General features: G+C 38.5%; 1 protein-coding gene across 2 annotated transcripts; it reads left to right on the forward strand.

Moving 5' to 3' along the window:
• Positions 1 to 1,697: 1,697 nt before the first annotated feature.
• Positions 1,698 to 26,343, forward strand: nup205 (nucleoporin 205). Of its 2 annotated transcripts, none has more exons than XM_077193612.1 (41): positions 1,698 to 1,759; positions 2,968 to 3,110; positions 3,460 to 3,631; positions 3,742 to 3,886; positions 4,676 to 4,835; positions 4,925 to 5,153; positions 5,293 to 5,457; positions 5,679 to 5,854; positions 6,335 to 6,451; positions 6,693 to 6,830; positions 7,047 to 7,197; positions 7,280 to 7,488; positions 9,100 to 9,282; positions 9,480 to 9,530; positions 10,016 to 10,225; positions 10,317 to 10,554; positions 11,127 to 11,316; positions 11,452 to 11,572; positions 11,655 to 11,733; positions 11,820 to 11,984; positions 12,091 to 12,215; positions 13,239 to 13,353; positions 14,098 to 14,247; positions 14,324 to 14,398; positions 14,493 to 14,650; positions 15,748 to 15,828; positions 15,916 to 16,107; positions 16,226 to 16,430; positions 16,546 to 16,644; positions 17,001 to 17,146; positions 17,251 to 17,564; positions 17,650 to 17,788; positions 21,175 to 21,301; positions 21,383 to 21,456; positions 22,426 to 22,557; positions 23,050 to 23,155; positions 23,259 to 23,416; positions 23,537 to 23,666; positions 23,841 to 23,945; positions 24,052 to 24,110; positions 26,026 to 26,343. In XM_077193612.1, the coding sequence occupies exons 1-41, from the start codon at positions 1,732 to 1,734 to the stop codon at positions 26,176 to 26,178; spliced, it is 5,913 nt and encodes a 1,970-aa protein (XP_077049727.1). In that variant the 5' UTR covers positions 1,698 to 1,731; the 3' UTR covers positions 26,179 to 26,343. The 2 variants fall into 2 exon arrangements, with proteins under 2 accessions (XP_077049727.1, XP_077049728.1); XM_077193613.1 differs by having other exon boundaries at positions 14,327 to 14,398.
• Positions 26,344 to 26,479: the final 136 nt, after the last annotated feature.

Here is a 26,479-nt window from a genome sequence, read left to right on the forward strand (position 1 = left end):
AGCAAGTCTTGATTCCAGGGGTTCTTATGTAACTGGGCTGTGTTGAACAGCTGGCAGCAAAAGTAGGTCTGAGTAAACTGTGTCACAGACACTGAAAGTAGGCACTTAAAAATATGTACTTATTACAGCTGAAATAACAAGATCTGATGTCAGCCCCATTTTCCCAGAAGTTCTCTCTCTGAATATTACACCATTTATGGCATTGTGTCTCAAAGGGAGTTTTAACAGTCAGTGATGTGATCTGATATACTGATGTAAATGTCTTTATACGAAAACTATCCCATTTACACTCTGTTTACATCTTTGTGCACGTTTTTAGGTTCTTGTTTTTATAAATTGATCCTATTGACCTGATTGGAAATTAATAGCTAATTTATTTAATAATAAATCCATTTTCAGAAAAGAGAGAGAAAAAAACCGCCCAGTGGTGATGAATGACTCGTGGAAAAATGGCAAAAACGATTTACACCTCTAAACAATATTCAAACCCTACCCCTGAGGACAAATAGACACACAACACAAAAAACAACAACCAAAGAAAGACAAGCTCTTATATAAAAGGCTGTAACATAAAAAAAATAAACACAGAATAATACCCATTAAATTTATAATAAACATAAAAAACTAATACACACATAAATATCCAAAAGTATGGCAAAGATCATGTGAAAGGAAGAGAGATATGAAATTAATTTAGTGGGGTGATCGATGCATAACTAATAAGATCATATAAAAGGAAACAAATGCATAAAGTAATATATTTTAATTGTACCTACTCTAAAAATAATTTTAATTACGCCTGAATGTTAAAAAGGTACAAATGACTATGGGAATTTGTATGTGTTTATTTTATATTGATGATTTGATTTCAATTGAAAATCTTTGTGGTTGTAAGCATAAAAGGGCACAATGTAACACATCCTGGGATTGTTGTCAGGCAGCTTATCAGACACAAATCTGGAGGACCCCTCTTATAATTCCCATAACGGGCTTGTTTCTGTCTCCAGGGGGCGCTTGACGGCTCAGAGAACTACTTAGGACTTTTAGGACCATAGACATGATGTCTATGTTTAGGACCATAGGCATTATCGCTTACTTGTAATAAATGCTGGAATCTGCCTTCGTCATACAAAAGCAAATATGATCTAGTCCAAGGACCTTCTGTAAAATGAAATGAAAAATGAAAACGAAAAAAATGAAAACGCCATATCCCTGTAACCACCAACCACAAGTGTCTGTGATTAGTCCATTCTTAGAAGCCGCTTAGAAGCGATGAGAAAAGGAAAATGCACCATGTGACAAAGCTGTCTTATGCTTTCTTTTACTGTCTATGGTCTTATGTTCAGTTTGCAGCCAGAGTCAGGTCAATAATTTACGCGTAAATAACAGCGAATTAACAATAAATAGAATGGAAATCTAATAAAGTAGTTAAAAATATGGTTTAGAAAAAACATTTAGAGACAGCTTTCCAGCCACTAAACTCATCGATTATTTCAGTAATCCGGGTTAAACTGATTTGCCATTCTACCAACTTTATTTCACTAAAGAGGTTATCTGTGCGTTACCCGGTAACGCAACAAAACCATGTTGTCAAAATTAACAAAATTAAAACAGTAATATAAATACATAAATTTACATGAATGTAAATTTAAAATAAATCCTTTACAAAAGGAACTGAAAGCTATGTTTTCATGCAGGCAAAATTCGGGGCAGCCCACTCACGCTTCAGACATGGCGACGCAGATGGCGGTAAATTCAGGTATAAATGTATATTCTATTTTATAAACATACTCCATGTTTTGTACAGCATAGAGTGTCGAATATTGGTAATTTAAACCAATTTAATTTAATAGATTTAAAGTACAGATAATTTAATCGACTCTCCATGTTACTTCATTAGTAAATATGCCGAAAGTGTGCAGCTATATGCGTCACACGTATTCATTATTATTATCTACCCACATTATTATAATTATTATTACAGGAAAAGTCATTGTAAAACCATCATCTCTGTGTGACCTGAAAAAGCTGTTTATTTGGAATATTAATGTCTCCTAAAACTAACTTTTGCATACGCTCTCAATTTGTAAATAAGGTTAATAATGGCCAATATAATGTCTGATTTAAGTCTAAAATGATTTAATATGTATTTAAGAATATGGTTTAGCGTGGTATTATTATATAGTAACTTAAATATAAGTCATGGCTTCTATTTTGCATTCATTTTCGCTCCTATTTTGCTCGTTGCTGATTGTAAGTTACTTCATGGTTGTCAGTAAATTTAAAGTTGAAATCCAAGTTGGTGTCCATCCCAGCATGGTAGCATTAAAGCATTTTTGTGACAAGTTGTCAAATTGAATATCAATAACCGATTCAGATAATACATTATGTAAATATCCTCCAAACAGTCACTGATATTGTGTGTATACAGAAAACAGAATGGATTTTATAATTTAATGTCAAGTGACCAGCTTCTCAGTAATAAACAGGAAAATAACAATCAATAATGCAAAATTCTTCAAATATAAGACAAATTCAAATTCTGCTGTAAAGCAGCCCTACAGAGGATAGTTGTGTCATTATTCAGCTAATCAACTTAAGTCAGTTCTGTGTTCAGTTCAATAACTGTTCATCAATAATGAAATTAGTACAATTCAGCTATTAGAAGATAATGGTGTCATTATTCAGAGACAGTCAGTTCAGTGTTAATTCAGTTCAGTTTAGTAAAAGTGTCGATGTTGCAACGTCTGTCAATTATGAATCAAAGTCAAATGAGCTATAAAGCAGCTCTGCAGAAAACTGTGGTGTCATCGTCCAGCTCAATTCAGTTCAAGTTTTGTTCTCATACAATCGTGTTGGTGCAGTCAAATTGATAATATTTCTGAACATTATAATGAAGTGTCTCTTAAACCCCTTTAATGTGACATAAACCAAATTTTCTGTGACATATTTTGAATGGGTTTGCAGGAGCCAGTCTGTGGGGCCCACTGAAGGAGCTCTGGGAAGCCGTGGAGGGCGCTATATGGAGCCGTCAGCCTGAGAGCGTTCATCTTTTAGATCTGCAGTTGAAAAAACACAAACCCAATTTCCTCTCCCTCTTCAAAAACCCAGTAGGTTTTTACTTTCCATAGATTCAAAAACATTTCAGTAATTTTTTTATAAAGACAAAACAACCCATGTGGAAAGAAACCTGTACTTGTACTGTTGAGTTTAGTGGGAATTATGAATTACTTGTGAAATGGAAATAAATGGAAAATCCTGTTTTGGTATCTGTAACTTGATTTGAAATCTTCAAAATACATTCTAGCATTTGTTGTAAATGCCATCAAAGTATCATAAAAGTGGTCCTTGTGACTTGTGTGCTTGTCTTTTTTATAAAAAATAAATAAAAACAATTCAATTTACGAAACCGATCTAAATTGATCTATAATTCTTGTTTTGTTTTTTTGCGCAAAACAGCCTAAGAGTGCGGAACAAAGAGAGAAGGTTCGGAAAGCCAGCACTGAAGGCATTGCTATTCAGGGCCAGCAGGGAGCACGACTGCTTCCTGAGCAGCTCATCTCAGAAGCCTTCATCCTTAGTGACCTTTTTGACCTGGGAGAACTAGCCTCCCTTGAACTGCTGCTGGCAGGTACACACACTCAACACACTCGTTCGGGACTTTTGAAATGCACATTACTCATATGATATCATTGCAGTGAAGTTGCTTTGTAATAATGTGATCTTCATGTGTATTTTTAGGAGAGCACCAGCAGCCCCACTTCCCTGGGCTGACTCGAGGCCTGGTAGCTGTGCTCCTTTACTGGGATGGCAAACGCTGTGTGGCCAACTCGCTCCGCTCGCTCATCCAGTCCAGACACGGGAAGACGTTCACACTTGACTTGAGGTTTGCTGGTCTTCCTTCATTCATCCTCCATGATTTGGTCTCACAAAGCTCATTCTTCCATGCTTCTCCCACACTTCCCTTTTAGGAAACATTTTATCCAATAGGTTCACAGGTTATTGGTTACACCACTCAACATCTCCCAGGATTATAGAAATTTGGGATTGTGCACCCATAATCTTTATTACAGACTGCATGAAGATTGTAGTCCTATCTGTTAGCTTTGAGGCCATCTATATGCTAGCATTCTGTTAAACTCAAGCTGATACATTCGAATTTTATAGATTATTGCAGGGATGGTGGTGTTTTTGTAGTCCAAACCAAAAGTTTGCATCACTCTACTCCATCAACAAAAAGCCAATATCATTTTTCATTGGCGTAGGAATAATTGATGAAAATATGCTCTGTGACCAACATTTACACATGGTGTTCTTTAAGATAATCTTCTTCACAAAGAGAGTAGAGACAGCAGTGAGTTTACCTGTTTTCGGCGTGATGACATTTAATGTCCCTGACAGCCTCTGTAGTCTCATTCAGCCACTTGTTAACATCCAGATACCTAAAAGCTTAAATTGTCATAGAATTCTGTCCCAATTTCATGTTTCAATAGGATTAAAGTCAAAGCACAAAAGAAGCTTGAGTTTGTCATAAATTTCATGTTCAACCCATGGTTTCCGTGTGCAGTGATCAATACAAAAAAACAAAACAACGGAACAACTCATTTGTGTTTTTGTCTTATGTTTTTTGATTTTTTGTAATTCTTTGGTATTGTCATGATTTCTTCCCATGTAGTCCTGAACTGGTGAATCTCACCACACGGTTCACGGATGAGCTGATGGCTCAGGGTTTGACCAAGCAAATCTTGAACTTGATCTCAGATGTCAACGTGACCCGTGTGTTTGAGAGGCTTCAGAAAGAGCGGGGCCTTGGCAATGAGAAACACAGGAAAGAGGTGAAGCATCCTATACATATTGATGATAATTAAAGATGCAAATAAATGTAAATAGACAGTATTAAATAAGTATTTTTCATATGGTACAGGTATCTGACCTCATCAAAGAGTGCCGACAGTCACTAGCAGAGTGTTTGTTTGCCTGGACATGCCAGTCACCTCTAAGCAAAGATGACACCCTGGCTCTCATCAGTCACTTGGAGACGGTGACTGCCGAGGCTGATGGCTCATTGGATAGCGTCAACCTTGCATTAGTCATGGCCTTGCTTTATTGTCTGGATGTTAGTTTTCTGGAGCAAGGAACAGAGGATAGAGAAGGTATAAATGCTTTTTTCAACCATCGTTGGTTGCTATAAATCCTTTATTATTATCCACACTGATAAAAGTACGATGTTGTTTACTCAGTAGAGTAGATAATATTACGTTTTCCCAAATCAATTTTGTGTGTGTTGATTAGATTTGCTCCAGGCCTTGCCTCTTCTGACGGAGAAGCAGTATGTGGCCGCAGTGCACAATCGGCTGGTGGAGGGTCAGGGCTGGAAGCTTCCAGGACTGCAGGCAGTGGTGCAGCTGGCCTGGGCTCTGTCTCTGAGGGCCCTGTCACAACTTCCACAGGGCGCAGGTATCTACACGACAACCTCTTCCATAGCTTAGGCCGTTGTTGATTACAAAATCACTTTTACTTCAGCTGTTTATCTCATGATACGTCATAGTTACCGTCTTTACATTATCTGTATATGCTATAGTTTGTTATAGTTGATGCAATTGAACCTTGAAAACGCATGAAAACATGTGTCAACAGGTTAATGTACTCTCGCCCAATTTCATTAATTTTCTTTTCAGCTCTAGTGGAGTACACTGAGGCAGATGAGGCTCTGGCAGACCAGGCGCTTTTGGGAGGTGTCTTTCTCTTCCTGACAGAGGGCATCCTGGGAAGTGATGGCTTCAGCCAAGAAGAATTTTACACACGCCGACTGCATTCTCTGATTACTGATTTCCTGGCTCTTATGCCTATGAAGGTGCGAGGAGAAATGCATGCATTTTTAGCTGTTTATTTGTATACTGTACACTATCGTTCACAAGTTTGGGCTCTGTAAGATTTTCGAAAAAAGTCTCCTGTGCTCACCACTGCTACATTTATTTGATCAGAAGTATTATTACAATTCAAATTAACTCTATTTGAATATGTTTAAAACATTTTTTTTACGTCAGTCTACAGTGTCACGTGATCCTTTAGGAATGTTCAAGAAACATTTTATTATTATCAATGTTGATAACAGTTTTTGCTGCATAATATTTTTGTGGAAACTGATGCTTTTTTTGTTTCGTTTTAGGATTCCTTGATGAATATAAAGTTAAAAAGAACAGCATTTATTTGAAATAATTTAATATAAATATTGTGTAACATTACAAAAGTCTTTACTTTCACTTTTGATTAATTAAATGTCCTTGCTGAATAATTTTTTTTATTAATTTAAAAGAAATTGTGTTGTTTGCAGGTGAAGCAGTTGCGTAACCGTGCCGATGAAGATGCTCGACTGATCCACATGGCTCTGCAGATGGGCAGTGAGCCCCCATCATCTCTACGCAAGGACCTGGACCACCTCATGATCCTTGTGAGCATCCCTTTACATTCGTCACATACTACAGTACAGACTTGATGAATTCTTCAGCATTTCTTTTTAGCACATCTTCTCTCTACAGCCAGGAAATGAATTGAATCTTCACATATTGCTTCTAAAATCTCAATTCTATTTAATTAGGATCTCATGCACCCATTTTTACTAACACTGAAGAATTATATCACTAATCAGCACTTTTGAACTATTGTAATTAATGCTGAATAATGTGTTTCAGATCGGAGAGTTTTACAGTAAAGATCCATTTGAACTTGAGCTGGCCCTGGAGTTCTGGTGTCCATCTGAGTCTATTCATCACAATTCATTCACTGGATCTTTTCTTGGAGGACCTCCCCAAAGACCCCCTCACAAACAGGTGTGTCAGAAAAATGCCTGCTAACCATGCTAAACCATACTAGAGATATATTTTTTATAGAAAAAAGTGCTCGTCCTTCAATACGCTGTGCTCAGATATATGTAGGGGTGATGTGGTATGAAACATAACTGGTTTAAACTTCACAGGGCATGATTCATTACCATTGCTTTGAAATAAAGTCCTAAATTTTGAATATACATTTGTGTGTCACCTTAGGTGGTTCTTTCCAAGTTTGTGCGTCAGATGGGTGATCTGCTCCCTGCTACTCTCTACATCCCTTACTTGCGCATGCTGAAAGGACTTGCTAATGGCCCTCAGTGTTCCCACTACTGCTTTAGTCTGCTTAAAACCAACGGTGCTCCACACGGTAACTGCAACCTCAGATGTTAAAAGTAAATAGTGTAATATGAGTGCTGTTGTAAACAAGTTTTTTATGATGACTGTTTCAGGAGAGAACCGGCAGGCTGGAGTGTCGAGCAGTTTAGTGTCGTGGGAGCACTTTTTTCACTCTCTCATGCTCTACCACGAGAACCTGCGACGTGACGTGCCCAATGCCGACAGCACACAGTACCGCCACCCACCCATCAGAGGCATCACTCAGAGAGAGCTGGATGGCCTCACTGCGTTCCTCCAGCTGCTTACCACTATCATCACCTGGGTATAGCGCACACACACACACACACACACACACACACACACACACACACACACACACACACACACACACACACACACACACACACACACACACACACACACACACACACATATATATATAGTGAAAGATCACTATATCAGTTGATCAATTGAATAATTAGAATTCTAAATGTTAAATAATTATATTAATTTCAGCAAGTTCGGATGCATCTCATTTGCTATCATTGAACTCAGGGATTTTCCTGCATAGAGAATTACGAGGCGGCAGTCTCCGTCAAATTTCGTGCCGCCTCCCGCTCTTGACAAAACTCGGACAGACAGTCACGTACTCGGATACACTTTTTCTACCGTGACGGTTCTGTTGCAGGTTCCCGGCCTGTGTCCATTCTCAAACCATATAGTTTGCCGATATTGCTGCGTGGATCATAATCAGCAGGTCAGGCTGGCCAAGTAATAAAAACATAACATTCCAATTAATCGCGGGTGGATGACAGATAAATCATTATTTATGTGTTGAGATTAATAAAGACACTGAACTCTCATCACGGTAAAACGCAATGAACGTGCGTCATTAACGCTTGTCCGGGACACTTGTGTTTTTTTTAAGGGACAAGTGAAAGAGAATTGTACTTGCCCAACCGGACAAATGCCCTGATTAAAACAATTTTCAATATCAAAAAAATAAAATAAAAAATAAATAGCGAATCACCAGAACCGCGAGGATGATTCTGATTTTATTTCATTTAATGTAAGTGGCGATTGATTGCCTATAGTTGATAATAATATAGGCCTACCTAATGTAGGCCTACTGACAGTAACAAAGTTGCGCTGTTGAGGCTTGCGCAGTTATTTATAACATATTATACAATTAAGAAACATTACACGACCAGTGTGCTGTTTTCCTGAATACCATCACGATTGAAACCGAGACACTGATTTCATAACAGTTCAATAAACAAATAGTTAAAATTAAGTCACTTACATTTTAGACAGAATGACTGTTTTTGTTCTGTTTTAACAGAGATAGTTCCAAACAAAGATCACAGCAGAACCATCGCACATCTCACAGGAACACTCAAGCCATGTTTCATTACTGAATGATTCAGCGTTTTTAATGAACCGGTTGAGTCAAAGATTCAATTACCCATTTATATACTGCCTCATTCTGAATAAATCAGCCATTTGAACGAATCGTTTGAATGAATGACTCAATGACTCGCTCATTAAGACGGTCACCTGCCGCCACCTACTGGCGGTTTAGTTTCAAAGTATCATTCTTTCAAAAATTATTTAAAATAATCTCATTTAATACAGTACAATACTCATTTAAGCCAGGAAAAACCCTGGAACATCAGCATTAAATTGGCAATCCACCACACTTTTTTCTAGAAATCAGCAGTTTTCTGATTGAATCTGATGTAGTCAGATTGATGAATAAATTACACTTTTTCATTTTGATTTCAAAGCAAAACTGAAATATTCAAGAATAAATCACTGTTGAATCATAAGTGAATTAGGAAATCAGTTTCAAAACTCAGCCCTCATCACACCATCTAGCAGGTAAAAGTGCTCTTGGTATGTCAGTGTTCAAACATGTTCTTCTATTTTTCAGAGTGAGAATGCTCGTCTGGCTCTTTGTGAACACCCTCAGTGGACGCCTGTGGTTGTGATGCTGGGATTGCTGCAGTGCAGTGTACAGCCCGTGCTGAAAGCTCAAGTTTTGCATGTTCTCGCCGCATTTGGCAAATCGCCCGAGATCGCTGCCTCCCTCTGGCAATCCCTGGAGTACACACAGGTGAATAAAACTCCAGCCTATAATGCCAAACTGACCTACACTAAAGAATGAATCTTTAAACTGAATTAGCTGTACTAACTTTAAGAAAATCTTTTTTTCTTTTTAAAGTGTTTTTTCCCACTTTAGTGGCTTTTTTTCAGTTGAGTTGACTGGATTAAAATGATATTGATCAATGTTGTTTTTTTCCCCCCTCTCAGATCCTGCAGACAGTAAAAGCCCCTGGACAGAAACAGGCAGCTGGGATTGAGGTACAGTCTTTTGTCATGTATGCTGAGTATTAGGGCTAGACAATTTGGAAATTGCTAAATTGCAAAAATGCTGTTTTTAAAAAAGTATTCTGTGCTTGTTTGTAGAGCTTCACAATTTGCTGAATTTTATGATAGATTATTATGATTTGTATTATTACTAAATAAAAATATTAAGCAAAATAAAAATCAAATATTTAAGAAAAATAATCATTTTATTGTACAGTATAATATTTATGGATATGGATTTGAAATAGCATTTACTGTGACCTGCGACACTAAATAATAACCTGAGAAACTGTATCATGAGCTGCTCGCGTGAAAAAGGACACAGTAGCACGCTTCACACCACGACCGACATTGTATACATTTATTTATTTAAACTGCAGCCTAAGCCATATTGCGATTCCAGTTTTAATTTGATTAATTGTGATGTGTGTGTATATATGTGCTTTTACTGTGGCACTAATTGCATTTTCCTCTAACAGGTGGAGCTGAACGAGGTTGAATCGAGCTGTGAGGAGTATCCACTCACGAGAGCATTTTGTCATTTGATTAGTACTCTGGTAGAGAGTGCACTCCCAGTGAATCTTGGAGCAGGACTGCGTGCACCAGGCTTTCAGCCTTATCTTGACTTCCTGCGTGACTCTGTGTTTCTGGCCTTCCCCACACGTGCCTACCGTCGGCCAGCAGAAAAGGTTTGTTGCAGCCTTCTAGATTTAAACATTTCTCTAATCCCTTTCTCGCCTCCATATTTGGCCTTGTATCTTTATTTCCTTTTTTCTGCAGTGGGAGGTAGCTGAGGCAGTGCTAGAGGTGTTTCACAAACTTCTACGAGAATATGAGCCGCAGCCATCAGACTTCCTGCATGAGATGGTGGAACTGCAGGGGGAACAGGTGCTGGCCCATAAGCCTCCAGGGCACAGCTTGATGTTCCACCTGCTGAATGACTCGCCCACCCTCTCTCTCTGCCTCAGCCTGTTGGAGGAGGGCGCTCGACAGCTAGACACCTACGCCCCCTTCCCTGGTCAGTATAAGATACCTGCTCTGCATTTTTTTATGTCCTGTCACATTTGTTAGTAACACTTTTAAAACAACTCATTACCAATTAATTAAAACGTAATATAATGCTTAATTTCATTGAATGCCTATTCAAATATTAATATTAGGGATGCAGCCATAAAATTGTGGCCAATACTTGTAAGCTGATAATTTGAGACAATTTTGACTGATAGGGTGAAAATAAAACACATAATATCTATAAATGATAATGATTTTATTTTTAAAGTACATGAATTGTATTTAATACATGAAAACATTAACTTCTGTTCAAAAGTTTGAGATATTAATACTTTCAGCAAGGATGCATTAAATAGATCAAAAGTGACAGTAAAGACATTTTATATGAATATTTCTATTTTAAATAAATGCTGTTCTATTGAACATTATATTTATCAAAGAATCCTGAACGTTTCTTGAGTAGCAAATCAGCCTATTAGAATGATTTCTGAAGGATCATGTGACTGACAACTGTTATGGCTGTAATTACTCCAGTTGTTTGTATTTGTTTATAACATTATGTCGGTGCTGCTGTTGTAGGTAAGAAGCAGTTGGAGTCGGCAGTGCTGCACTGTCTCTGTTTGTTGGAGCTGGCCCTGCAGAAGGAAGTGACGTTTATGGATCTGCTGAGAGAAAGTCAGACATCGCTACTTGTCTCCCCTGTGGAACAGCTCCTGCAGGGCGTCAGTGCTCAGAGCAGACGTGCTGATCACATCACCAACATTGCCAGGTCTGCTTTCCACATATATATCTACCATATATTGCTCACAGCTAAATAATTTCCCCCCAAATAATTTCAGGAATGCTTTAATGTGTGTCTGATTTAGAGATACCTGTGCTGATTCTACTTGTTTGGCCTTCACAGGTACCTGTACCACAGCAGCTCTAACCCTGCTGCTGCTTTCCAGAGTGCCAAGATCCTGCGCCGTATCGCACGCTACCCGAACATCCAGGCCAGAATGGTTGGAGACTTCACACATGATCAAGTAAGAGACCTCACACTGTATATAGGTATTAAAATGAATAGGAGTTGCTTTAAATATGAAATAACTGTTTTGTAATGAGCAGGCAGTGAGTGAGAAGTTGATGGCTGGTTTTGTGGAGTGTCTGGACAGTGAGGAAGCTCAGGAGGGAGTGAGCGCAGATGGTGAGTCCTTAAAAATCCCAAAATGGCACAAATGTCATCTATGAATTGTTTAAAGCAGCATCTAACACCCCTTTTTCTTGGTTCAGACTCAGACCCTGAGAAACGGGTGGCCCGGATTCGTCATGAAACCCAGATCCACATCCTGAACCTTCTGATTACCTCTCTGGACCTAAAGGGCCCCAACCTGGGCCTGTATCTATTAGGCTATGAAGTGAAGAAGCCAGTTTCCTCCACTAACCTGCAGGACCCAGGTAAGATCTTGACTTGACTCAAAATCAAATGCAGAACCTCACACATACTATGCTATGCCTGAAACATGAAATGTTTGTTTCTTATTGTCATGTTTCCATCAATAAGGTGTTCTTGGCTGTCCACGGAGCTGCCTGCATGCAATCCTCAGTCTGCTCCAGAGGGGCTGTGAGTGGCGTTCTGGACCGGTGCTCATCAAACAGGCCCCTCAACTAGCTGAACTCTGCTACCAGGTACACACACTTTAACCAATTTACATTCAAACACTGCAATCTAAAATCTAATCTAATCTAAATCATAAAAATAATCAAGGTTCCTGTGGGGCATTAAAAAATCTTAAAAGTCTGAAATTAAAGTCTCCTGATTTTAAAGCCATTAAAAAGTCTGAAATATTTGTATTTGCTCTGCTAGGCATTACATTTTAAGATCTTAAATCTAATTGAAAAATATAGATTTTTAAGCTGCGTAGCAAAAAGTCTTTTGTAGTAACTAGTTCGCAACTAGACTTTTTTAAACAAAGCAGGCTGCGCTACTTTCTGTTTCTGAACATGTTTGAAAGAGTCATTAAGATGTTTCTATTTTGTAGAATTTAACATTTTTACATTTGAATATGGACTAAAACATGCCCTAGAAATTGACTAAAAAGGTTCTGATTCTTTATTATTGTTCTTTATAGTTCTTTTGAACTTGAACTAATCTGTTTAAAACATTTCTTTACTTTTTTTATGTGTTTATGTTTTTGTTTAATTTAAATGTGCTTTTTATTATAAAAAAATAATTATTAAACCTGTTTGGAGGACAATATAAATAAATAAGGATTCAATCTTTCGCAATTATCATGATATATGCAACAGCTCTTCTAATCAGGTGAACACGGTGGCAAACACAACTGCAAAGGTGGAAGTTTTGGATAATCAAAAAAAAAAAAAAAAATTGGAGGCTGAAGTGCTCTGGGTTCTCGAAATGTGTAATTTGTTCAGTCACATTACATCCAGTTTTTGCATTTTATATTAGAATTTTTACTAAGCAATGTTTTAAGATGTTACATGTTGTCATGTTTACTATTTGTAGTTATATTTTTAGTATGAATTTGAGTACTGCTTACATATTATATAATATAACATTACATTACATCTTAAAAGTCTTAATTTGATTTAAATAAAACACACGCAGCAACCCTGATAATATATTTGTGTGTGTGTTGTGTGTATAATATTTTAATATTATATAATATATTTTGTGTGTGTTCATCCTAGGTAATCTATCAGTTGTGCGCATGTCCGGACACTTCGGGGCCCACCATGCGATACCTCAGGACCAGTCAGGACTTCCTGTTCTCTCATCTGCAGCACTTGCCTTTCATATTATCAGGTACACTGCCCGTCTACACTCTTTGTTTTGATTTTGTGTGTCCATAACATCCAGTTGAAGATGTACACTACCGTTTAAAGGTTTGGTGTCAGGAATAATTTTTGTAAAAAATAATCATCACTTTTATTTTGCAAGGATGCATTAAATTGATCAAAAGTAGCAGTAAAGAAATTTATAATGTTACAAAAGATTTCCCTTTCAAATAAATCCTGTTATTTTGATCTTTCTATTAATCAAAGATTGCTGAAAAGATTTATCAGAGTTTCCACAAAAAATTGTCTCTTCAACATTGATAATAATAAGAAATGTTTCTTGAGCACCAAATCAGCATATTAGAATGACTTCTGAAGGATCATGTGACATTGAAGACTGGAGTAATGATGCTGAAAATATAGCTTTGCCATCACAGGAATAAATTACATTTTAAAATATATTAAAATAGAAAACTGTTTTACAGTCTTTTTGATCAAAGAAATACAACCTTGAAGATTGGAGACTTTTTTGAAAAACATACATTTTTTTAAACCTAAACTTATGAAAGGTAGTGTAATATCCATTTTAAACATGACAAAGGGAGTAAAACAGCCTCTCAGTAGTGTTGGGTAGTAGCCAATCCAGAAACCTTTTAACTTTTTTTTTATCTTTGATCTGTAACCCACTAATCATAATTTCACATATAGGTATATAGGAAGAATAGCAAAAACTGTTGATGCCTCTGATTGATTCCATCTTTATGTCCCACAGAGAATGAGATTGCTGCTCTGTCTCAGATGTCCTGGTTGATGAAGACTACAGCCATTGAGCTCAGAGTGACCTCACTGAACCGCCAGCGCTCACACACACAGAGACTGCTCAACCTCCTCCTCGATGACCAACCACACACAGTACATTCAGGTATGTATGAGTTCCCAGAGTTCCTTATGATGACCAGCCAGCCGCACTGAAGTAAATGCATTCATTGTATCTGTAGCAGATGGAGAGACAGGCATGGAGGAGGAGAGTAGATCAGTCAGTGGTTTCCTGCACTTTGGCACAGTCTCCAAAGGTAAGGGAAAGTCTGACCGCCCATTTGGCAAAGGAAGCGCCATCTGATTTAAATTATTTTTAGTTAACTATCCTTTGCTCTTTGGTGATCTCAGTACGCAGGAGGCTGCTAAGCGTTTTGGATGCCATTGACTTCAGTCAGGAGGCCCCGGAGCTTCTGCAGCTGGACTTCTTTGAGCGTGCTCAGATAGAACAGGTCATCACCAACTGTGAACACGTCAATGAGCAGGGACACACGGTCTGCAACGTCAAGGTATGCGGATGGCTCACCAATCTGCATGCACTAGAGCTCATACTAGGGATGCTAACCGATGACCGTTTGACCGATGGTTGACCGTCTCAACGTTAACCGATCAAAGTTGTCGGTAGTCGGTTAAAAAAAAAAGTGATCTCTAAATTAGGCTATTATAGACAGTGGACTAAACGCTACTACAGTTAGCCATCTTAATCGAAGATATTTTTGTGTGAAGTGAACAAATCCCTCACACTCAATTTTTCATAACTCGCCTGTTTGTACTTAATAAACCAATAAAAACATTTGGCGTGAGGTCACAGCGTTTGGGTTCGCGCGCTCACAAGGTTTGCGAAAAGTAAAGGCTACAGGCTAAAACACTGGAGGTTAGAGCCAGGGCAGACGACAGGATGAAGCGTGCAAAGAAACGTAACGTTAGTGTGTGGGACCATTTCACCAAAAAGAATGACACAGATGTAAGTTGCAACTTGTGTGATACAGTGCTTAAATACAGTAGTAATACTGTAGAAATACATTACATCTACATTTCAGTGGTAACAGATAAGGTGATGATGATCATCATCTTTCTTTATTATTGTTAGCACTAACGTTACCTCAAATTAAGCGGAGTCTCTTCGGAGCTGTCATTTTCTTAAATGAGACGCTGCAATGTTTCAAATAAGCTTCTAACGCTAGACTAACGCCTTTATTTTCAACGCGATCACCTTGTACCCAAACCATTTCGAAACTAAGGAGCCATTTGTCCTCCGATTACATACAAGCTCCTCGGCCCCGCGTTTGCGGGACTCATGTTGTAGGGGATTTTAAAAAAAGTGACGTGAGTGGAAGCGCGGCGCCGGGGCAGTGTGTGTGTGTGTGTGTGTGTGTGAGCGGGAGGCAGAGAGAGATGCGACAGAGTTTCGAAATTGCAGGCGCGGCTCGAAATGGCTGTTATTTCAAATAGCGTGGCATATTTTAAACTAAACGGTTAACCGGTTTCAACCGGCTAATGAGGCTCGGTGGTCGGTCAAGAAAATTTTTAGTTTTCGCCATCCCTACATACTGTCATTTATTTTATTATAAAACATTAATTCTTTCATTGCTACATTATGTTTCAGTTGCTCCGCCGAGTTTTAGTTGCAGAGATCAATGCACTGCAGGGCATGGCGGCCATTGGGCAAAGACCACTGCTGATGGAGGTGAATGCATCTCTGTTATTTGAAGGCAGGAGATACAAAAAATGTGTTTCCTGGTACTGATTCTTTCATGGTCTCTGTCGGTATCAGGAAGTGAACTCAGTCCTGCAGCAGGTGGTGGAGAGGAACCGTGTGCGGCGTAGTCTCAGTGCCAAGCGTCACGCTCTGCAGAGCTGGAGGAGTCTGGTGGAGACCATCCTCACTGCCTGTCCTTCAGAGGTCATCCCAGCAGACCAGCGCCAGCTGATCATCAGAGACCTGCTTTTGGACCTGCACGACAAGGTAGGACAACAGATGGAAAGGAACTGAGTGTGTTTTTACACTGATTTTCTTCTAGCAAAGATGCTTTTATCCAAACATGGAACAGCAATTTGACTTGCCTTCTCTCTCTTTTCTCTAGGTGTTATCGGAAGATGCTGCAGGTGAATTGATGCCAATTGTAGCCGGGGCGGTCTTCACATTAACAGCACACCTCAGCCAATCAGTTCTGTCTGAGCAGCAGGGGGCGGGGCCAGAGGGTGGTTCAGGATCAGGATTTGCTTCGATCGCTAACTCTGCTCTTCACCTCATTCTGAGGAAGCTGCTGGATTTTATCTTGTGCACAGGTTAGAAGGGTCACATTTAAGGCTAATCACCTGACCTAGGTAAATTAATTCCACCATGTTAGAGGTTAAATGGTTAACCTTCTTGTCTTACTCCCTGGTGTTTGTTTACATCAAGGTGGAGGTTTCCAACGTCTACGGGCTCACCTTTATGGCGCTCTACTCTACTACCTACAAATGGCCCAGAAACCTGAGGAGCCTGAGACACTGCAGACAGGTATATAAGCACATACCGTAATGGATATTTTATTCACATACACATACATTCCTAGAAAGCATTTTTGGGCATCATGATTGCCTCGGAAGGTAGCATTTTTTAGCTACCTATAATTTTGGCCTTATTTTATTTATAAATATATATATATATATATATATATATATTTTTTTTTTATATGTATGTATATATATATATATATATATATATATATTTTTAAATTATTTATTTATAAATTCAGCGTGTTCAATCTGTATCTGCCCATGAAAAGCATGTCGGCTTTAACACATTTTCATAGCAATATTATGTAATATATGCTAAAATACAAATATTATAATATATAATACTGGATTTCTCAGGTACATCCATGTGGGAGCGTTTGACTGCCCCTGAAGATTGTTTCTCCAAGCTGCAGAGAGAGAACCTGGCCATTATTGAGAGCTATGGCACTGCACTTATGGAAGTGGTGTGCAGAGATGCTTGTGACGGCCATGAGATTGGCAGAGTAAGAGCAAATAAGTCATCATCATCTTGCTTGTTCAATGAGGAATGAGAGGAAGACCTCCAAATGTCTATTTAGTTGACTCAAGGACATAATCTCTTTTTCAGATGCTGGCATTGGCAGTGTTGGACAGGGTGTTGTCTATAGACAGACAGTGCCAGTGGCTGGTGTACCTGTGTAACAGCGGTTACCTGCGTGTGCTGGTTGAGAGCTTGAAACAAGATGATGCCGCCTTGCAAACTCTCCTCACACCTCAGCCTCCTCTACTAAAACCACTGTACATCTACGAGTCCAAAATTGCTCTGCTGACCCGTGTGGCTAAGACAGCACAGGGTGCGATGGAGCTTTTGCGCTGTGGGCTGGTCAGTCAGCTGATGGAGTGTCAGGTGTTTCACATGCTCCCTCAAAACGATGCGCTCAGGTACTCCATAATCTAGAGTCCAAGCTATAGATGAACATTTGTCTTTCTCGACCCTGTCTTCTTACTCTCTTCATTTCTCTTTCAGAGTGTTTGGGCAGAGAGATCCATCTGGGTTTATTCCTAATCCTCTAGAGAGATACAGACAGATCCTGCTACCTACTCTCAGATTGATGCAGGTCATCTTGACCTCCACCACCACGCAGCACCAGCAGGGGGCAGCACAGGTACTTAAACATCCATGTAATGATGTCCTCAGAAACAGGCTGAATCCCTCTCCTATATGCTAAAAGAGTTTAGCTAGCGATAGGATAAGTATATACTTGTGTGTAGTACTACATCTTACTGCATACTTAAATACTGCATACTCAGCTTAGCATCCAAAACGCTTAGTAAGAAGTATGGTAGGACAGAAAAAGCCAGTTTATTTATACCTACTGTTCAGAAGTTTGGGGTTGAGGCTCACCAAGGCAGCATTTATTTGATCAAACATACAGCAGTCATATTTTGAAATATTATTACTAGGGATGCAATGAAATAAATCTTTTGGGTCGAAGTCCAAACCGAAAATTCTGGATGCACTTGGCCAAAGACTGAAACCGAAAATGCTTTTTAAAAATGAATTATTTCTTATTTTAAATTAGCTTTTTTTCTTGTATAATTGTATTAATATTAGACTTTTGAAATTCAATCATTTTAATGATACTGAATTCAAAATTTATAAGCCAATAAAATGAAATAACCACACTTTTATTGAAAGTAACTGAAATTGGACAAAAATATTTTATTATTAAATATCAATATATTATTCTTTATTCAGTTCTATACAACAGAATTAACAGATTTATTTTTTGACCAATTATCCAAATAATGCGGTCCTACAAAGCTATTATTATCAGAGCGTGTGAGCAGATAGCAGGGATCAAGCGGACTTTGCTTTTCCGATGAGCGTGAGTGGTTCATGAGTAGAGCGTTCGCATGGGCCGTGAGCAACTGAGCGTCATAACGCAGTGATAGCGGCTAAAGTGAGAGTGAAACCTGAGCGCTGAACACTGAGGGGCAGGGCGGCAGATGTTTTCAGCTCATATTTTACCTGTGGCCACAATTTTGGTGCATCCCTAACTACATATATATATATATATATATATATATATATATTAGGCTTGCTACGGTAGTCGGTGTTACCGGTGTTACACTGTGTTCAGTCGCAACACCGGTTTCATCACTTGCCCACCGCGACACCGCGGTGAAAAACCAAACATTTTTTTTTAAAAGTGTTAAAATATTTAACGTAATTACGCAGTATCCGTTTTTTCTGTCACCCGTTGACTAGCGTTGTATGATCACGCTCTTATTAATGTGAATGCTTTTAAGTGCGACAAGACTAGAGAGTCCTGCCTATTACACACACATATAAGTCCTGCCTGTGACCCACAGAAAAGATGTGCGTCAGTATCGAGTTTATGCCAAAATGTCCGTATTGTCGAGTATCCTCATAAGAGCAGTATTAAATGATTTAAATTAAGTCTTAAATTAACGTAGAGATTTGTGAGAAAATGGGACGCGTGTCAGATCGCGTCTCTTTCAGCAGCGGCTGGTCTTAAAGTGTCACTCACGTTAATCAAAGAACAAGAGAGTAAATTACTCACTCAGACACGGAGCCAGGATAATTATTATACCGGTATCCTAATAATCATGATTGCACTCCGCTGTCTTTTAACACATCTCCGGCAAGCGGCTTCTTCACGCAAAAGAAAAACTCTTCATGAAGTGCAGTGAAATTCAGCGATCTATGGTGTTTCCTGATCATGTTTGTTCGTTAACTTCATTTTATACGTGCAACTCACGTAGCCTACAAGGACACTGACAACGCACTGACAGACAGGACCGAGCAGGTAATATTTAATATGAAATTTGGTCAGTCATAGAAAATGAAACAATAAATAGGCCTACCGTTTTGTGGCTCTAATGTGTTGTGACGTGAGAGATTGCCTCAGTTAAAGCCAAGTTCAAATCCACCGACGTTAATCTACTAACTCTCCTGACTGCTTTGTCGGACAAAATATGGTGGATTTTGATTTTTCAGATCGCATCAAACTCCATGCGAAGGATGAATTGACGCTAATTTAAAAGTGAAGTGCACACTGCTGCACCAGCGTTTTATAAGCGATGTAAAAAAAATTAGTTTCGTTTTCAAATTAGCGCCAATTCAGTGCACAATGACACAGACTGATCTCATGAAATGGCGTATGTATGACACGCCAATTCGTATTTCCATTTTTGGCGTGCTATCAACACGCATAATCGCTTTTCAGCGTGTTTATCAACGCCTTTTGACTTAACGTTATATTACTGTATTATGTATATATAGATATATGACCTACCCCAACCCCGTCCCTAAACCTACCCGTCACTGGGGTTAATACCATTTATGAGTGTTCTCCTACCATCCTAGGGAAAAAAAGATCGCTCCACAGATGTAGATATAGATTTTGCTTCGTTTCGCTCGGACATTTAACGGCGTACACATACACGCGGAATCACTCGGACATTTAATGGCGTAGACATACACGCAAAAGATTTCGGCGTGGACATTCACGCGGATAGCTCAAAATGCGTATAGATAACACGCCACTTGACTTGAAAGTGGCGTGTATGTTTACGCAAAGTCATGATGTCATGTTGCATAACAAAACAGTGTTGCTCCGCACGACCACCAATTATGCATGCCTGTGCAAACGCGCGCATTTTACATTTGCCTTTAAATTAGTGATTTAAAAGCCCCGGTATTACCGGTGTTGTCACACGTCGATTAACCGGTGGGAAAATATCCTCACCGTCACATCCCTAATATATATATATATATATCTCTAGTTAAAAAAAGTTATTCCTTCACCTGATCTTTCAGAAATCATTCTAATATGATATGCTTACTTGGTGCTCAAAAAACATTTCTTATCACAGTTGTGCTGCTTAATATTTATGTGGAAACAATGATAAATTTTTCCAGGATTCTTTGATAAATGGAAATTTAAAAAGAACATCACTTTTACATTATAAAAGTCTTTACTGTCACTTTTGATCAAAAAATAAATTGTAAAATAAAAAAGAATATTTATTTATTTTTTTCTCTTATATATATTACAAAAATTATTGTCGTTTGTTTGTCATCTTTGGGTTTTTTTTTCTCGCAAAGCTTTATTTCGCTTCTGCTGTGATAGAGACATCCACTCTTGCATTGCGTGCAAGTGCATTTTGGGAGGTGGAGCAATGAAGGGAGGGGTTGATTTCAAATATCAACAGTGTTCAACAATGATTCACAGAAATCGCTTACTGCACCTTTAAATGTTTAAAAAACATTCAGAATATAAAAAGAGTAGATAAAAAAATATATATAAAAAATAAATAAACAAGGGTTAATTGAAAAATCCATTAAAACTAAACGAATACTTCCATGTAATAAAAGTAGTACTCTCCTTATACCACATATTGTTTGCATTTGCATGTCACTGTTAGCATTTATATTATATTTTTGTCTAAATAAAAAATAAATAAATCCTAAAATCAATAGTTTTAAATGCTACTTAAACATTCGCTATGTTTTCATTTAAAGGTGCTCCAGTGGCTCATTGTTCACTCTGATGTCATTCAGTCAATTCTGCATGGTCAAGATATGAGCATGGGTGCCCTACAGGAACTCTCGCTCCTCACTGCCATCATCAGCAAGACTGCACTGCCAGGTGCTATAACACTACAGCTGTTTGAAATGCTCCACACACTGATGCATGACTAATGCTGTGCATGTCAATGTTGGGTTTCAGGAGCCCTCGAGATGGGACAGGAAATCAACAGTGCCGTCCTTATGGAATTACAGGGACACATCGGCAGATTCCAGGTGAAATATTGAAAAAATTATTTCAAAAACCTCTTTTTAAAGGGGAGAAAAGAATAACTAGTTGACTTTAAATGGTTAAATATATGCAAGACAACAACTGTAAGGAAGAAGACCATTCACAGTTATGATGATATTAGGCCTGTGAATTTTTGTGTTGAGCGAATTCAATTCATGATTCATAGGTTCTGCAATATTTTTGCAATTCCAGACGATTCACAATAATATTCAATGTGATTTGATTCTGCATTTTTTTAAGTGCATTCATAGGATTATTTAAATGCTTCCCCTGATGTGTATTAGTCAGGGTGTGAATTACACAGCGACCTTCAGGAGGTCAAAGAGTGAGGGCAAAACAAACAAACCTATTGTCCATTAGATGTTAGTTCATTTTAGTAATGATTCTACATCACTTTATTTTAATAGGTTATACAAAATTGGCATATGTAGAAATTTACATATGCAGAGATTTAAAAAGGCTTTAAAAGGATTGTTAGATAATGTTAACCATTGTGTAGGATAGTGTAAAGGCTACACTACATTTTTTTCCAGGTACATTAAACACAATGCTTCATGGAGAGACTACCCTAGATGTTCATGCACTTTCCCAACTAATCCTAAACTAACTTTTCTTCACTGAAGAGTAAAAAAAAATCTTCGTGTCAATGAGAAAAATGAGCACAACGTCTCCATTAATTTGTGCTTGCAGTCATTTAATGTTTTATATATTTTAAAGTACCGAATTGTGATTCATTTTTTTTCTTAGCATTTTAAATCAGTTATTGACCGTAATCAACGATTCAAAAGTCCATGTTTCAAGATCGATGCATATGCATCGTCAGGATTTGTAATCAATGGATTGAGAAAATGGGCAAATCTTTACACCACTAGATGACATCATTAAAGCTGAAAATTCTGTGAATGTATGAAGTTTACAATTTGAGTGACGTTTCCTCTTTCTCCTTCCTTCAGCGTCAGTCGTTGTCTCTGCTCGTGCGGCTGGTGGGCACTGATCGAGCTCGCTACCTGAAGCAGATTGAGGAGACCGTTTCCCCTGGCGACCTTGCAGAAAAGAGAGAGGAAATGGAGGTTGCCATGCAACAGGTGATGTCACAGTAAACATAGTGCCCTCTTACTCTTACTCCTCTCTGTAGCATCTTAAAGTAGCTGAGTTTGTAAACACTCATGCAGAAACATGTGTCTCGACCCGTTTCTTGGAGACTCATGATAAATTAAAACAATATGCTACCAAATTAGCTCAAAATGTCAAACATGTTCATAGTCTGATGTTAAAAAAATGAGCGGGATGCAGACATATTTTTGGCGGAAGCAGGCGGGAGTGGGATTGAAAGATCCATCCCACGCAGACCTCTAACCTAGTGTTAAAGATCTTCAAAAAGTGAAAAGCCTGAGATTTTCTGTGAAATCATCTCAACTCAGATTGCCCAAAATCTGCTGACAGGCAACTAGTATCAAATTCTCTAGACTGCAGATCAGGGCAAAATCTGGGCATAAGTTGAGTAGTTATCTCAGCCTTTAGATGTGTTTCACTCTGATGTGTGAATTTTATTTCTTTTTCTTTTTTTTTTTTTTCAGATTTGTGCTAATATTATGGAGTACTGCCAGACACTACTGCTGCAAAGCTCAGCTGAAGCCCAGTTCTCTCTCTGCCTGTTCAGCCCATCAGCAAGTGAACCAGCAGGTTGGTCTTTGTGACTGTTTAGTGTCTGTCTATGTTGAGAAAATCCTGGCTGGCTTCTGTAAAGTAACTGTGCTCTTTCCTGTGCGTCATTGTGTTGGATCAGATGTGTCCGTTCCCTCTGCGCGGGTGCCCAGTCTGGGATTGGTTTTGCTCCTACTGAAGAACAGCGCCACTGACTTCTTCCGATACCATGACAGCCACAGACAGAGCCTGAACAAGTTAGAGCGAGTGGAACAGCTTCCTCCTGAGGAACTGAAGGAGGTATACATGCAAAGACAGACATGTCTGATGCTGCACATTGCCTTTCTCTGCTTGTTTGATTAAAAGCTTCAGAATTTGGAAGACATAACCTATGCCTAACATGTCGTTTTGTGTGCAAAGCTGTGCCAGGGTCTGGTGTCTGGTTCTGGTGGAGTGGAAAAGATCCCATCAGTGCAGAGAAACGTGCTTGCCAAGCGCCGGCTCGTCCAGCTGGTCAACAACAGAGCCAAACTTCTTGCCCTCTGTTCCTGTATCCTAACACATAAAGATTGCATGAGAAATCTATAGATGCTCCAATTTGCTTTTTAAAATAACTTCTTAACCTTCTGACTGTTTATTTAGAGTTTATTTTTTCTGGTGATTTACAATCTGGCACCTGGAAAGTGGACAGCAGTTGCATGTTTTTCTTGACATTTCTCTGAAGATATCATTGAGACGTGCCTGTTTGTGATTTGGCGCCACCTAGAGTTCTACTTGCTCTACTGCACTCCCACTGACCCCAAAAACTCGCTTCTGCCAGGTTACAGAGGTCAGCTGTCCCGCTAACTATCCTTCTTTAAAGTTCAGTTTTAGGTTGTTTTTAACTGCGTGAAAGACTCGTTTATCAAATGTCTGACTGATTTCTTTCTGTGTAGATCCTAGTGGCAGCAGAGGTTTAAGTGTGTCAAGAGTGAGCCAGCAAGATCTTGAACAGGTACATTGCAGGAGTCTAGTGATCTAAGAGGCCGTCCACACGGAGACGCGTTCGCTGTATACGTACAAATTTTTTATCGGATCGGCATTTCGTCCAGACGGATCCGGCGTTTTGGGAGACTGAAACCGCTATTTTTTGAAACCGGGTCCCAGGGTGGATAAATCTGAAAACGACACCCTTTTGTCTTCGTGTGTACGGCCAATCCGTATATTCTGTGAGATGATGTCATCACCCCACGTGTGGACTAGTCAGACGCGCTAAATCAGTAGCCTGACATCAACAACAACTGCCGACTACTTGCTTAAGTTCATGCTGCAGAAGCTACTGAGCCTTTTATTTCATTATTTATTATTTAGGCCTACTTTAATGTATTTTTATTTCTTTATTTTACTTCTTTATTTATTTATGTTTCTTTCTTATGATATGATGCTTGTATTTTGTCTGATTAAGACATTTCAAGCAAAAATTATATTCGACGATCGCTGGGAATTATTTGATTATTATTCAAAAAACGCACCTCTGCCCCCCTCATGCTCACGGACGCCGACATTAAATTTCTCTGTACTGTAGGCCTACATGTTGTAGCCATTAAAGAAAAGTTAGTTTCATATTTATGTTTAAATATTATGTTATTTTTTTCCATTTCATATATGTTGATTATATGAAAAGTGAACAGCGTGAGTAGCCTAATCATGCGCAATATCGAGACACATCATTTTGACCACTTCATTAAGTTTTGTTTTGTATAAAGCCTTTCTTTAAAGTGAATTTCGTTTTGTATAAATTGTATCTTAATTTTAATCAATGTTTCATCAACCAATTTCCTGGATTTAATAAATAAGAAGCAAATATAGCAGACAATAGCCTATAATCAGGATATGGAGGCGCTGACGCCGATATAACTTGCATCGCACGTGAACTGGAGCTTGTCTAATAAATGAACAGAAATTCAGAAATATATCTAAGCTTGAAATTTCTACTTTTAAACAAAACAATTCAAAACGAAAAGAAACAGACAACTCTAATAATCCGTATGAAGTGTGCATTTCTCTCTATAGGCACCTTCACAATACTGCGAAGGTGGCGAGTCAGCATCGTCACAGAAAACACTAGTTTATTAATAAACAATTAAAATGTCTCCTTGCTACATTTGACACATTCATAATGATTAGGCTATTTGCCGGTTCTTTGTGGCAAGCTTTATGCTTTAGCTAACTAATCGAATATCGTGACTCATTCCTATTCGGTACCAGGCCATTTATGGTTTTTCATATTGTTCTATAAAGTTCTTGGTAAAAAAGAAAAGAAGCTACTGTGCCTAATATTACATACTGTATATTATTGTATAGAGCGCGCAAGGGTTATGCGCAAGTCTTCTCTGTTTTTAGTGTATCTGTGTCAGAATTACAGAGCCTCATACTGGTCTGGCATGTATACTACATCGGTTTCACTGGTTTCGTGTGTACGCAGATATTTCTTGAGACGGCGCCGTGTTTACGGAATTTTTTTCTCTGCTCTGGCTTCGTGTGGACATGGCCTAAGTTTAAAATGATCATATGTTGGTGAAATGCTGAACTTTCTATACTGAAAAGAAAATGTCATGGTTTACTACTCAGCAATATTAAGCAGCGCAGCTGTTTTTTTAAACCAGTAAATCAGCATATTAGTCTTCAGTGTCACATGATCCTTCAGAAAATATTCTGAGTAATGATGCTGAAAATTCAGCTTCGCAATCACAGGAATATGTTGCATTTAAAATTATATAAAATTAGAAAAGTTATTTTAAAATCGTAAATGTTCAACAATATTGCCTTGGTGGTCATAAGAGACTTACAAAAACATAAAGAAATCTTACTGACTGTACTTATCCAAATGTCTGCTCGGTATTGTTTTTAAGCGTTTCTTGTTTGTGTAGTTGCAGAGTGATGTGGCGAACAGCTTCAGTGAGCCGCTCCAGAGGAAGTTGCTGGAGGTCGAGGGGCTGTACAGTAAAACCCGTTCCCGTCACACCTTCATCCAAGCCCTGACGCGCAGGATCCGGGGCCTAGTGCATCATGCCAAAGGCTGAACCATCACAAATAGTGCAGAACATTATTCTTTTCAATTAGGTGTCAAACAAGTGCTTTTTGCAGTTTTGATTACTATCAACACATTTAATTGTGTTGCTATGAAGATCTCTATTGGATTTCTGCTTTTTTCTAATATGGTAAATAAATGGTTTTCTAAACAGACAGCCCTGTTTGTTTCTGTGATTTTTCTTGGCAAGATGTGACAAAGAGAAAGTCAGTATGATGTACAGTTGCTTGAGCAGATTAAGCACTTAATTCATGTTTCTTATGATTTGCATAATGAATAGCTGAGGCACAAAA

The sequence above is a fragment of the Siphateles boraxobius genome, unplaced genomic scaffold, assembly GCF_051911475.1.
Source record: "Siphateles boraxobius isolate OS27281-9 unplaced genomic scaffold, OSU_SipBor_1 31, whole genome shotgun sequence".
In the NCBI taxonomy this organism is placed as follows: Eukaryota; Metazoa; Chordata; class Actinopteri; order Cypriniformes; family Leuciscidae; genus Siphateles; species Siphateles boraxobius.

What these genes read in the sequence shown, in the direction of transcription:
- nup205 (XM_077193612.1), top strand. Translation starts at nt 1,732, where the DNA reads ATGGCGACGCAGATGGCGGTAAATTCAG. An exon ending in TCTCCCTCTTCAAAAACCCA is followed by an intron (nt 3,111 to 3,459) that starts GTAGGTTTTTAC and finishes TGCGCAAAACAG; the next exon opens with CCTAAGAGTGCGGAACAAAG. An exon ending in CAGCAAGACTGCACTGCCAG is followed by an intron (nt 21,302 to 21,382) that starts GTGCTATAACAC and finishes GTTGGGTTTCAG; the next exon opens with GAGCCCTCGAGATGGGACAG.